Source organism: Crocuta crocuta, unplaced genomic scaffold (assembly GCF_008692635.1).
Source record: "Crocuta crocuta isolate KB4526 unplaced genomic scaffold, BGI_CrCroc_1.0 scaffold246, whole genome shotgun sequence".
NCBI classification, from domain to species: Eukaryota; Metazoa; Chordata; class Mammalia; order Carnivora; family Hyaenidae; genus Crocuta; species Crocuta crocuta.
Window position 1 is genome coordinate 5565622 of NW_027531902.1, and position 12661 is coordinate 5578282.

The 12661-nt window shown below is 50.2% G+C and overlaps 1 protein-coding gene across 1 annotated transcript in view; it reads left to right on the top strand.

Annotated features, from left to right (window-relative positions):
* The window catches only part of ADCY3 (adenylate cyclase 3), an 89272-nt gene continuing 76611 nt past the window's right edge, over positions 1–12661 (top strand). The window contains exons 1-2 of the mRNA XM_077774041.1: positions 1–24; positions 663–1490. Of these exons, the coding sequence (XP_077630167.1) occupies positions 816–1490 (675 nt within the window). The 5' untranslated portion in view covers positions 1–24; positions 663–815. The remainder of the gene's footprint in view (positions 25–662; positions 1491–12661) is intronic.

Sequence of the window (12661 nt, forward strand, 5' to 3'; positions counted from 1 at the left end):
CGCGGCTCCTGAGTTCCCGCACAGGTAAATGCGGGGGCAGGCCAGCCTTCCCGAGGGCAGGTAGTGCCCGGAGGTGGAGAGCCGGAGCCGCCCAGGGCTGGGTGGGATAAAGGAAGTAAACAGAAGGAAGATTCAGGAATCCCCGGGATGGCTTTGGTTGTTCCCGGGCACGTTTGATCTCCAGCTTCTAGCGCTTGGGCCTGTTGGAAATTTAGGTGAGGAAGTCAGGCACCGAGGGAGAAGAGATGACACAGACGGACCTGGAGTGTGAGGGATGGAGAGGTGACCGGGCCTCTCAGCAAGCCAGAGACAGGAAACTGACGAGGACAGGACCAGGGGTGTGTGTGTGTGGTGTGTGTGTGTGTGGTGTGTGTGTGTGGTGTGTGTGTGGGGGGTGTGTGTGNGTGTGTGTGGTGTCTGTGTGGTGTGTGATGTGTGTGTGGTGTGTGGTGTGTGTGTGATGTGTGTGTGGTGTGTGTGTGGTGTGTGTGTGGTGTGTGGTGTGTGTGTGGTGTGTGATGTGTGTGTGGTGTGTGTGTGGTGTGTGATGTGTGTGTGATGTGTGTGTGGTGTGTGATGTGTGTGATGTGTATGTGGTGTGTGTGTGGTGTGTGTGTGGTGTGTGGTGTGTGGTGTGTNCTACTTGGCATTGCCCTTCTAAGTTCCAGATCGGCGCTGCCTGTCTTGGAGACCTGCTCTGCGTTGCTGCTGGAGGTGGCTGGCCCTCAAGAGTCCTGGTAGGTGGCCCATTCCGGAGCCCTTCCTCTGTTCCGGGTCCGCCTCTGCTGAGCCGGTAGAAGCAGACAGCCGCCAGGATGCCGAGGAACCAGGGCTTTTCGGAGCCCGAGTACTCGGCTGAGTACTCTGCCGAATACTCAGTCAGCCTGCCCTCTGACCCTGACCGCGGGGTGGGCCGGACCCATGAGATCTCTGTCCGGAGCTCGGGATCCTGCCTCTGCCTGCCTCGGTTCATGCGGCTGACCTTCGTGCCCGAGTCCTTGGAGAACTTGTACCAGACCTACTTCAAACGGCAGCGCCATGAGACCCTGCTGGTGCTGGTGGTCTTCGCGGCCCTCTTCGACTGCTACGTGGTGGTCATGTGCGCCGTGGTCTACTCCAGCGACAAGCTGGCTCCCCTTGTCGTGGCCGGGATGGGACTGCTGTTGGACATCCTGCTCTTCATGCTCTGCAAAAAGGGGCTCCTCCCGGACCGCGTCACCCGGAAAGTGGTGCCCTACCTGCTGTGGCTGCTGATAACTGCCCAGATTTTCTCGTACCTGGGCCTGAACTTTGCCCGCGCACATGCGGCCAGCGACACGGTGGGCTGGCAGACCTTCTTTGTCTTCTCCTTCTTCATCACACTGCCCCTCAGCCTCAGCCCCATCGTCATCATCTCCGTGGTCTCCTGTGTGGTGCACACGCTCGTCTTGGGCGTCACCGTGGCCCAGCAGCAGCAGGACGGGCTGAAAGGCGTGCACTTGCTGAGGGAGGTGAGTCCCGCCTTGAGTCCCACCCGGGGGCGTCCCTTCCCACCAGCTCTCTTGCGAGGTGGTGCGGGTTTCAAAGGTGGGATGGCATTGTTTTCTTTGCCCTTGAGTCAGCGTGTGTTGGGGGAGTGCCTCTGGGGCTCTCTGCTGCTTGTGCAGGAAGACCATCATCTCTCCCTCACCCCCTGGCTTTGCTCTAGAGCTTTCTGTGTTTAGCCTGAGGGAGTGGAGGATGTCAGGACATTGGGCCTCAGGGCCACTCTGTCACTTGTGTTCAGCCCAAGTGGGCAGCAGGAAGGCCCAGTAGGCCTGGTTCCAAGGCAGCGTCATCCTGGCCCTTCCCTCTGTCCTTGATCTTCTCCAGAAAGACCTCTTATGGGGAAGGGGGGGTTCCCTTAGCTTCTGGTCTCCAGCCTGTCCTTGACGCGCTCCAGCAGTTGCCTGACTTGTGTGGACTCGGTGCCCCTCTCTCGGATGAGGACTGTCTGTCTGCATAAGTGCTGGTTATCAAGACCGAAGGGGATGTGGGTGAAGATGCACCGGGAAACACGAAGGTGTGATGGTCCTCCATCCTTCGCCTGCCGCTGGGAGCTCAGGGTGCACGGAGCAGGTAGAAGCTACGGCGACATACACAGGGACAATCGTGTTCGCCAGCGTGGCGGAGGGTCTGCTAGTTCTTTGAGGACGCGTTCCGTTGGATGGGGTGGAGTTTTGGCCGCCGCTTAACTAATTACATTGTGTTCCTGCCGGAAGCCAAGACCCTGACGAGGTGGTGAGGGGCTATAGAGACTGGGAGCTGTGATTCTCAGCATCTGAGTTTATCTACTAGCCCATCCGGAGGAGCCTGTGGGGCTCCGTCAGTCAGTTCCACAGTCTTGTGCCCTAGATGCACCTTCTTTATTTGTGAGCCCAGAGATGGAAAGTGGTCTGTTCGAGGCTGCATAGGTAGTTACGGTGGTCACCCACCTGGAGCAGCCCTTTCTCGATTCCAGTTCCGGTGCTCTTCCTCCTCTGTCATGACGCTGGCTGCATCTCGGCCAAAGCCATTGTCACAGTCTCCTGGGCTTGAGGGCCGAGTTCTCCATAGGCCTAGCAGCGTCGTAGGGGTTGATGCAAGAGCCCCAGGGAGCCATCCTGTTGCCTCCCACTTGGTTAGAGGAAAACACAGATTTTCTGTTTTAACTTTTTCCTGGTTCCTGGACCAAGATTCTTCCTGCTTTTCCGTCGTGGCTCATGCCGGGTCTTCTCTCGGGAAGCTTGGTGCGTCCTGTAGAAGCCCAGCCCTGGGCTGGTGCGTGTGGGCCCCCTGGGCACACCAACGCTTCCCTTGGTTTTGCTCCAATGCCCTGTTCACATAGAGTGACAATCTGCCATTGCTCTTGACTTTGGAGTCCGTAACTTTAGCTCGTGCCTTTGCCGGCCAAGGGTCCTGCTGGAAGCTATCTGGGGAAGAATGGCAGGAGTCCTTTCTGCTTGGAATCAGGAAGCACAGCTCCGAGCAGGCACGCAGGTGGGCATGGCAGCCTTTGGGGTCTGACCTCCAACTTTGAACCATTACTTTCTACTAAGCAGTCACTTCTGGCCTCTTCCTCTCTGCCCAGGCCCCTGGACCACTGGAGTTTCCCATATGCTTCGCTGTCCATTAAGGGAGCAAAACCAAATTCTCCCCTTTGGAGCCCGAACACTAAACTCATGATTTGCTGGTATTCTTTGGGTGCTGCTAAGAAGAGACAAAAACCCCAAAAAGGTTAGGAAATAGGGAAAAAAGAAAAATAAGTAAGTAGAAGATAACACTATTAGCATCCCAGGAGAGCATGGCCTTGACCTAGAAATTGTGCCCTGGATGTGACTTTGGGAATGGAGGGGAAGGAGGAGCTGCCTCTCAAGGTCCATTTGGGAGCCTGAGATAGAATGCAGGAGGCCCCAGCTTTCAGTGGGCTGCGTTCCAGAAGTTTGAGTCACTTGTTTGGAACTAATATGACTTTTTTAAAGGTTCCTGTGTTCCCAGACCCACTTGCCCAAGTTTTCCTTAAGTCCCAGAGTCCCTGCATTCAGTATTTCTGAATGTGGTCGAAACTGAGCCCCATGTGGCTGTGTGCGCTGTGGGGAGAACACTGAATACATGTCTCCTCCAGCCATGGAATAAGGCAACACGCCTGTGCCCTCTGCTTCTGCGGGCCCGTGTTCCCTCCTGAGACCAAGAGTAGGCTGGAACGGGGATGTGAGAATGGGGTGGGTAGCCGGATCCCCAGCTGGGGTATCACCAGGAACGTTCTCCAGACCCCAGCACATCCTTCCTCTTCTTTCTCTTGCCTAAAGACCCCTTTTCTTTTTTGTTGCCCGTCACCTGTTGGATACAGCCAGGGACTCCCTCCTGGGCTGGTGGGGAGGGGTGAACTGGGCTCCAGCAGATACTGGATCTGGGGGCTTTGGAAAGGCTCCATTGCTGCTGCCGCCAGCAGCACTAAGAAGCATTTTCACTGTCCACGGCTTCCTACACCCTTCATTCTCGCAATCTGGTAGGGGGTTAGGGGGTAGACAGAGGGACAGGGAGACCTCAGGGTAGCCTGGAATGTCAGGGGCAAGATGTCCATCCTGCCCTGGGCTTTTCTCATAGGAGACAGGGAGGTTGGGGTTCTGACCGGAAGAGCAGGTGGAGCTGGGCTGTCAGATGGGGTGTAGGGTTGGGGTGTTGCTCATTTGTTAGTACAGGAGTGAAGATTACTGAGCAATACTACGGGCCTTGCAGCCTGCGGGGTCTGGGAATAACGGGAATCAGACAATCCCAGTCTGAGGCTGAGTGCAGGGGAGCCAGGCTGCGGGGAGCAAGCTGCAGCTAGCCGGGTCTCCCCACATCCTTCCCCTTGCCTGAGTCCTGGCACCACCGGCCTCTCATGGCACAACTCGCTCTCTACTGCCACAAACTGCCGCTTAGGGTGATGTGATGGAGCAGGAGGGACCCAGGGCAGGACCAGGCATCAGCTTATGGGTGAAGACGCAGCCAAGGTGGTGGGAAGCATTCCTGAGGCCAGTGGCCGTTCGCCAGACCCAGATGCGCCCACACGGCCTGCTTGCTTCTGACGGGGTGGTTAGAGTCCGTGGACATTCAGGGACAAGGAACAACATTGGAAAACTATTTCATAGCTTTATTTTGTAGCAGAAAGGCTATTTGGGAGCAAAATTTTCTCTTGGAATTAATAGCCTGCTAAGACCTTTGTTTACAACTGGGGCCACGATAGGACGTGGGTGTGTAATTCCTTCACACGTACACATCACACAGAGTGTTCACCCCGTGAATGAACATTCCGCTGCAAGGGGCTGGAGCAGCTATAGTAGGATATAGTGTGAGAGGGCTGATGCTTCCAGACTCCTTCATCTGCAGGCTGGAGTTTAGGGTTCTACATACATTGTCTCATTTGATCCCGGATGTGACTGGCTCCATTTTATAGATGAGGAAACTGAGGCTCAGGGAGGTTGGGAGTTAGTGGGGGGCTGGATAGCTGGGGAGGGGTCCCTGTTGAGTGAGAAGGGGGGATGACGGGGAGAAGGAGGCAGGACTTATCCAGAGCCTTGCTTCCCTGAGAGCCACTCTTCTGCTGGAACGCAGGCTTCTGAGCCTCTTTCCTGCTTCTCTGGCTGCCCCGAAGTGTCTTTGCTAAGTGGCATTGAAGAAAGGTACCAAGAGGTGGGAGGCCCTAAAATGTCACAGCAGGTACCCCCCATGTCCCCCTGGGAACTGGACACAAGGAGGGGAGAAGCCATGATGGCATCTTCCTGGTTGTTACCTGACTGGTCTGTGTGGGATGAAATGTGATGAGCTGGGGCAGGAAGACGGCAGGGTGGGGGCCGTGCAGGAAATGAGTGGGGAGACAAAGCTGCCAGCCCAGAGCAGGACAGAAGGGTCGTCTCTCCGCGCAGTGTGTGCAGGTGGGCGTGTCTTAGGAACCAGAATAATAAGGAAAGGTGTAGAAGGGATGGGGAGGCATCAGATCCAGCTGTGGAAGAACAGTCCGTTACTGGACATGGAAACGACTTTGCAGACTTTGCAGAAAGTCACCCCCTCAGTCCCGCCCTGGGTGTGTGTGTGTGTGTGTGTGTGTGTGTGTGTGTGTCCTTTTCTGATCCTCCTGTGTGTGAGAACGGCTTTTCCAGTACGTCCTTGCCGTGCATACGCAGGGGGTCCTGATTTTCACCACGTTACCTCGCTGATGTTTTGCCGTGAATCTCAGATCCCTCATGTTTATTTTCAGTCGGCTCTTTATCATTAAAGATGGTTTTCCTGGAGAGGAAACCAAAGCCCGGGGCTGGGCCAGTGGTGGGGAATTGGGTAGCAGTAGGGCCAGTCAGACCCCAGCGCTCCCCTTGCCCTGCCCCCAGGCTTACCTCGTGAGCTCCAGGGTGTACACCCACCCACCCACGCACCCACCCCTGGACTTGATCTGCCCAATAGTCCAGGTGAACAGCCATGAGACAGACTTAGGATTCCAAGGTCATCATTGTTCTCCAGTTTCTTCACGTTTGTCAGTAAATCCCACTAGGGTGTCCCAACCCTGAATACATGTTCAGACCTTCCCTCCCAGCCCCTGCCTCCACTGTCCCCTTTTGATAGGCACTTTTTTTTTTGAGACTGAGCACATGGTATGTGAACAAGCACAGGGGAGGGGCAGAGAAAGACGGGGTGGGGGAGTCTTAAGCAGGTTCCACGCTCAGCGCTGAGTCCCATGAGGGCCTCAAGCCTACAACCCTGGGATCATGACCTGGGCCGAAATCAGGAGTTGGATATTTAACCAACTGAGCCACCCAGGCAGCCCACTGATAGGCGCTCTTGATGATAAGCTTCCATGGGGGTAATCCTGACGGACACTCAGCTGTGTGTGCTCAGGGGGAGCACCCACATGCAGGGCCAGGCCCACCGAACATGGAGTAGAGACAGGGTGCCCTCATTTACTGAGCTCTTGGTGTGTTTCCGGCGCGTAGCTCCCCACAGGGGGCAGATATTGTGTTCGTTTACAGATGGGAAAACTGAAATGTGCATGAGTGCCATGACTGGTCCAAGGCCATATAGCTGGCAGGTGGTGGATCAGGATTCAAACTCAGATCAGTGGGGTTTTAGAGTTCCTTCTCTTCAATCATAAAAGAACCTCTTGGACTATCTTTCCTCAGACCTGTTGAGATAAAGTTCCAGTCCAGCGGGGATAGGGTCCCAACCATTAGAGGGAGCTGGTGACAGAGAATGAGGTGTTTCCAGGGACAAGCATGTTACTGCTGATCAAGGTGCATTGCTGTCTGCAGACTGAACAGGTTGCAACTAAAAGCCTACATATTTCTGTGGCTGCTGGAGGCTTCATTACATTGTAGGACAGTGTGGTTCCTGATGTCGCTGCGGGGATGACCCATTTGTCAAGAAAATATTACATTACATTTAGTACAGGATGGGGTGTGGTGTTGCAGTCTACAAATATTTTTTTGGTCAGAACTGGATAAAAACAAGTTTGGATGTTTTGGTTCTCTAGGAAACTCTTTCTCAGTGGCCTTCCGGCACCTAAATGAATCCAATTTACTAAGCGTTTCAGTTATCCATTGCTGTGACAGTCTCAGAGTAATAGGTTACTATCTTCTTAATGTGGGCTGACTGTGCTCAGCTGGGCAGTTTTTCTGTTTCATATGGCACTGGCTGGGGTCGCTTCCTGACCGCCTGGGCTATTGCATTCAGCCACTGGCATTCCAGCTGACCACTATGCTGGAAAGCTCTAGGAAGGCCTGGAGCCTTGGAGCTCCTCCAGGTGACCTCTCCATGTGGTTAGCTTGGGCTTCCTCACAGGCGTGGTGGCCTCTGGGAGAAAATGGAAACTACCAGAGTCTTTTTTTTAGAGGCTAGACTGGTCACTATGGTCCAAGAAGGTCACACTAACCTGAATGCAAGGTAAGGGGAACTTCTGCCCCTTGATGTGAGAGGGGCCTGTGCGTACAGGGAGGAAAGGAATGGAGGGCAGGCATCTTCTGAGGCTGCCGACCAAAGCAGGGGACACATGGGAATGCTGGGAAGAAGGGATCAAAGAAATCCATGAGTCTTGGTGGGGTACAAAAATACCATGCGACCACAGGATGCTTCAAGAGTTAGAAGTGTGCTCCAGAGCAAGGCATATGTAACTTCTTTAAGGTATTGCCTCTCTATGAAATCCATCATTTCTATGATTTTCAGAAATTTTTAGAAACTGCATAGCACATTAAAAAAAAAAGACAGAGGCTCATAGTTCATTTGCATGAGTTTTATCTTGCGTTACATTCTTGAGAATTCATTCTCTTATCAAATGTGCATGCCCACTGTGTCCAGGGCATTGTGCCAGTTTATAGGGAAGCTGTCCTGTCCCTGCATCCAGCCATAACCCCAGCATCAGGGCTGGTCCCTTCTCTCTGTACATCAGCAAGATCGGCAGCCTGGCTCTGTTATTTGTATTTCTTTCCCAGGAGGTGGGAGTTTGCTCATGTACATGCTTCAGAAACATGTCAAATTTGTCTTTCTTAGCAGGTTGTCATTTGCCTCAAGGAGAGGTTAAGACTGATCGTAGAATTCCTTTGCAGCCATTTGGGGTGCCTTGGTTGTGAATGCGCTCTATAGGTGTTGAGTATGGACTTTCTCTGTTTGTTACCTTTGTTTCCTTCCCCATCAGCTCATTGAGAGTTTGATAAATTTTTGGCTAGATCCAAGATGGGGGAAATGTCTTAGTGTTAAGCCAAGTGACTTGAGAATTATTATTTTTTAAAGTTTATTAATTTTGAGAGGGAGAGGGAGAGAGAGCGAGTGCGCACATGCAAGAGAGAGCACGAACAGAGGAGGGACGGAGAGAGAATCCCAGGCAACTTCCATGCTATCAGCACAGAGCCCCACATGGGGCTTCATCTCACAAGCAGTGAGATGATGACCTGAGCCGAAACCAAGAGTCAGACACTTAACTGACTGAGCCACCCAAGNATTTCTTAAAGAAAGATCTATATAAACCTTTTAAGGGTGCTAATCAATACTCCTTTGCCACTTGTTCATGTTCTTGTGTAGGGAAAAGCAGCATTGGAGGAGGGTTCTTAGTAGCCCCCAAAATGAGTCCTAGATATCCTTTTGGCTTAATTCTAATCTCCTTGCACAAAAATGATTTGCATGAGATCATATAGGAAATGGCTGAGCAGAGCTGGAGCTCTTACCATCCCACGTCCTCTGCTTGTTCCTCTAGTTTAAGGAGAAACTTAATTCCTTCCATCACTTATGAAACATTTCATCAGAGTCATAAGCATCAATCTAGTCAGAGTATTCAGAGTGTATAAAACTTAGCCCCTCCCCCAAGGAGCTCACGGGCTATGGTGCAAGTCCTGTTAATGAGGACCTACCTAGGGAAACAGGAAGGCTTCTAAAGAGCTGGCCATTGAGATGGGATTTGAAGGATGAGTAGAAGTTTGCTGAGTGGAGCAATGGGAACAGGGCTTCTTAGTCAGAGTCCTAGGAGGTTCTCACCTGACTGGGACTGCTGAGCATTATTATGTGACCGGAGCACGAGTGGGTGATAGGAACTGGAGAGATAAGGTGCAGAGAAGCCAGAGAGCAGAAGGACTAATGGATTTGGGCTTTATTCCTACAGTGATGAGGTCCATAGTAGGAATTTATTTAAGCAGGGACAGATAGGATCTGATTTGCATTTAGAAGAGTCATTCTGGTGGACTTGAGGGAGGCCAAGACTGATTAGGAGACTTTTATTTACTTAAAAAATTTTTTCAATGTTTATTTGTTTTTGAGAAAGACATAGAGACAGAGTGTGAGCAGGGGAGGGATGGAGAGAGAAGGAGACACAGAAGCTGAAGCAGGCTCCAGGCTCTGTGCTGACACGGGGCTCAAACCCATGAACTGCAAGATCATGACTGAGTTGAAGTCAGTCAACTGACTGAGCCACCCAGGCCGCCTGGATTAGGAGACTTTTAAGGTCATCCAGGCATGATGCCATGAGGGAGGGAGGGAGGGGGGGAGAGAGAGAGAGAGAGAGAGAGAGTGAATGGGGGAGGGGCAGAGAGCAAAGGAGACACAGAATCCAAAGCAGGCTCCAGGCTCTGAGCTGTTAGCAAATTCACAAGCCATGAGATCATGACCTGAGCCGAAGTTGGACCTTTAACTGATGGAGCCATCAGTGGGTAATTATTGAACACCAGGCCCTGTGTTCAAGATTTGGAGCTTAGAAGAGACATCTAGAGTTCCAGATTTGGGAATCATTAGCATTTAAGTGGCACCCATCACCACAGGGAAGGTGAGTTTTGCCCAAGGAAGGTGTAGAATCAAAAGAAGGGGGCTTAGGACCTAGCATTAGGGAGTAGCCCAGAGGAGAGGTTCCCTAGCTCAGAGCATCCATGCCCCACCCCATCTGCAGATACTCCCCAATTTCTTCTTTGCCCATATGTATGCTTCATTTCTTTTTCTTATCTGATTGCTGTGGCAATCAGTACTATGTTGGATAAAAGTGGCAAGCGTGGACTTTTTTGTGTTGTTCCTGATCTTAAAAGGACTCAGCTTTTCACTACTGGGTATGATGTTAGCAGTGCATTTTTCATATATGACCTTTATTACATTGAGGTATGTTCCCTCTGAACCCACTTTGTTGAGAGTTTTTATCATGAACAGATGTAGAATTTCAGCAAATGCTTTTTCTGCATCTATTGATGTGATCATATGATTTTTATCCTTCATTTTGTTGATGTGGTATATTGTGTTGATTGATTTGCAAATATTGAACCATCCCTGCATCCCTGCAATAAATTTTGCTTGATTGTAGTGAATGATCTTTTTAATGTATTGTCGAATACGTTTTGCTAATATTTTGTTGAGGGTTTTTGCATCTATGTACATGAGGGATATTGGCCTCTAGTTTTCTTTCTTTTTTCTTTTCCTTCTGTGTGTGTGTGTGTGTGTGTGTGTGTGTGTTGTGTGTGATGTCTTTGGCTGATTTTAGTGTCAGTGTAATGTTGGCCTCATAGAATACATTTAGAAGCTTTTTTTCCTTTTCTATTTTTTGGAATAGTTTTATGAAAATTGGTAGTATCTCTTTAAACGTTCGGTAGAATTTTCCTGTCAATCCGTCTGGTCCCTGACTCTTATTTTATGGTAGTTTTTTGATTATCAGTTCAATTTGATTACTAGTAATTGGTCTATTCAGATTTTCTATTTCTTCCTGAGTACATTTTAGAAGATTATATGTTTTTAGGAATCTATCCATTTCACCTAGGTTGTCCAATTTGTTGACATACCATTTTTCATAGTGTTCTCTTCCAATCCTTTGTATTTCTGTGGTGTCTGTTGTTACTTTTCTTTTGTTTCTGATTTTATTTATTTGGGTCCTTTTTTTCTTGATGTGTCTGGCCAAGGGTTTATCTATTTTGTTAATCTTTACAAGGAACCAGCTCCTGATTTCACTGATTTTTTTTCTATTTTTCTTTCAGTCTGTGTCATTTATTTCTGGTCTTGATCTTCATTGTTTCCTTCCTTCTACTCACCTTGGGCTTTGTTTGTTCCTTTTTTAGTTTCTTTAGGTGTAAGGTTGGTTTGTTTATTTGAGCTCCCTTTCAGCCATTCTATATCTGATGCCTCTTCCTTCCTCTGATCAGATTTTCAGCCATTTCCTCCAGCAAAGTTCCTCTTTGTGGTTTCTAAGAAATTTTCTTTGATTAGTAATGAAGGCTTTTCTTTTCCCTTTCCTCTCTTCAAGAATGCTTTCTTTGTTGTAGACAGAACAGAAAATGACATGTTTAAGATGAAATCCCACCCCACCCTTCACCTCTATTCAAACCCCCAAAGTACGTGGTCTGGATTTGAACCTTTGCAAGATTTCCATGGTTGTGGTTTGTTGTTCCCACACCATCTCAAGACTGGTCCTCGTGAAATGTAACCTGGTGCCAGCTGAGTCTGATCTCGCAGCATAAGGCCAGGCAGCCGCCCCTCCCAGTTCCATGGTTGGCTTTAGGTAGGCTTCTTGGCTGCCTTGGGAAGGCTGTTTTTCACTCAATGGGACTGGATCCTGGATAATTGATCCCCGTGGGCCAAACTCTTAAGAGACTGACTGATAAGCCCAAGGCTTGGTCACCAACCTGATGATGGTAGATGGACCTGGCCACCGTCCCAAGGAGGGAAATACTACATATGTCTGTTACTTGGTACATATTTGCTACAAATTCCTAAGAAACCAAATCAATAATTTGATGAAGGGGAATTAAGCAAAGGGCAGTGCATGGTGCTGAGAGTGGGTCCTCATCTCAGGCTGGGCACTGCTCCCGCTGCCCCACAGGCCCATTTCCCAGTGTCTGACGACTCCATCCATTAGACACAGCCTCCCTCTGATAGCCAGGAAAGTGGCACAGTTCTCTCTCCAGCTCTTTTCCTAAACTCCTACATGTGATTATAGTTCATCCTTCACAAGTACTCTGGAAGACACTAACACTGCCCCCCCACCCTCAACACATATTGGGATTGTAGTTCTTTATATCACACATCTCTGGGGACAAACTTTGGACATTGCCTCTCTATTTCAGGAAAGACCCAATGTGGTGTGGTTATTTTAGAGAGCATTTTCTCTTCCTTCCATAGTGTCTGGTCTCAGACCCAGCTGACCTCTATAGTTATAAACTAGTGAAGGGACCTTGGGAGCCTGGGCTGCCAATGTGCTTTGTGCCTCAGGAATCCTAAAGGCCCTGGCTTCACAGTTATTTGACTCAAAGTGCCTCCCGGCTCCCAACATACCAACTGTAAGAGCTTAGAGATGTTATTTAATCTCTCTGTCTAGTCTCTACCTCTGTGAAATGGGCTAATCTTCCTTCACAGGGTCAGTGCAATGATGAAATGCACTAACCTATATACCTGGCTTTTTGGTGCAGGGCTGAGGCACCGCTGGGCCTAGAAGTGCCTGTTGCTCTGCCTTTTGCTGTCATTATTACTGGCTCCACTGGGGAGGAATTTTAGCACAACTTGGGCCAATCCAAAGGTAGAGAAGAGAAGCTACATGCTCCAGATGTCTGAAGGGCACCTTGGTTGGGTCATTGGAAACCTACTCCCCTTACTGGGGCATAGGGGAGCTGGGTCAACATTTTGTGGTTGTTGCCTTAGACTGTTAGAAGGAATGTACTTTTCAGGTGATGTTTCGCACGAGTAC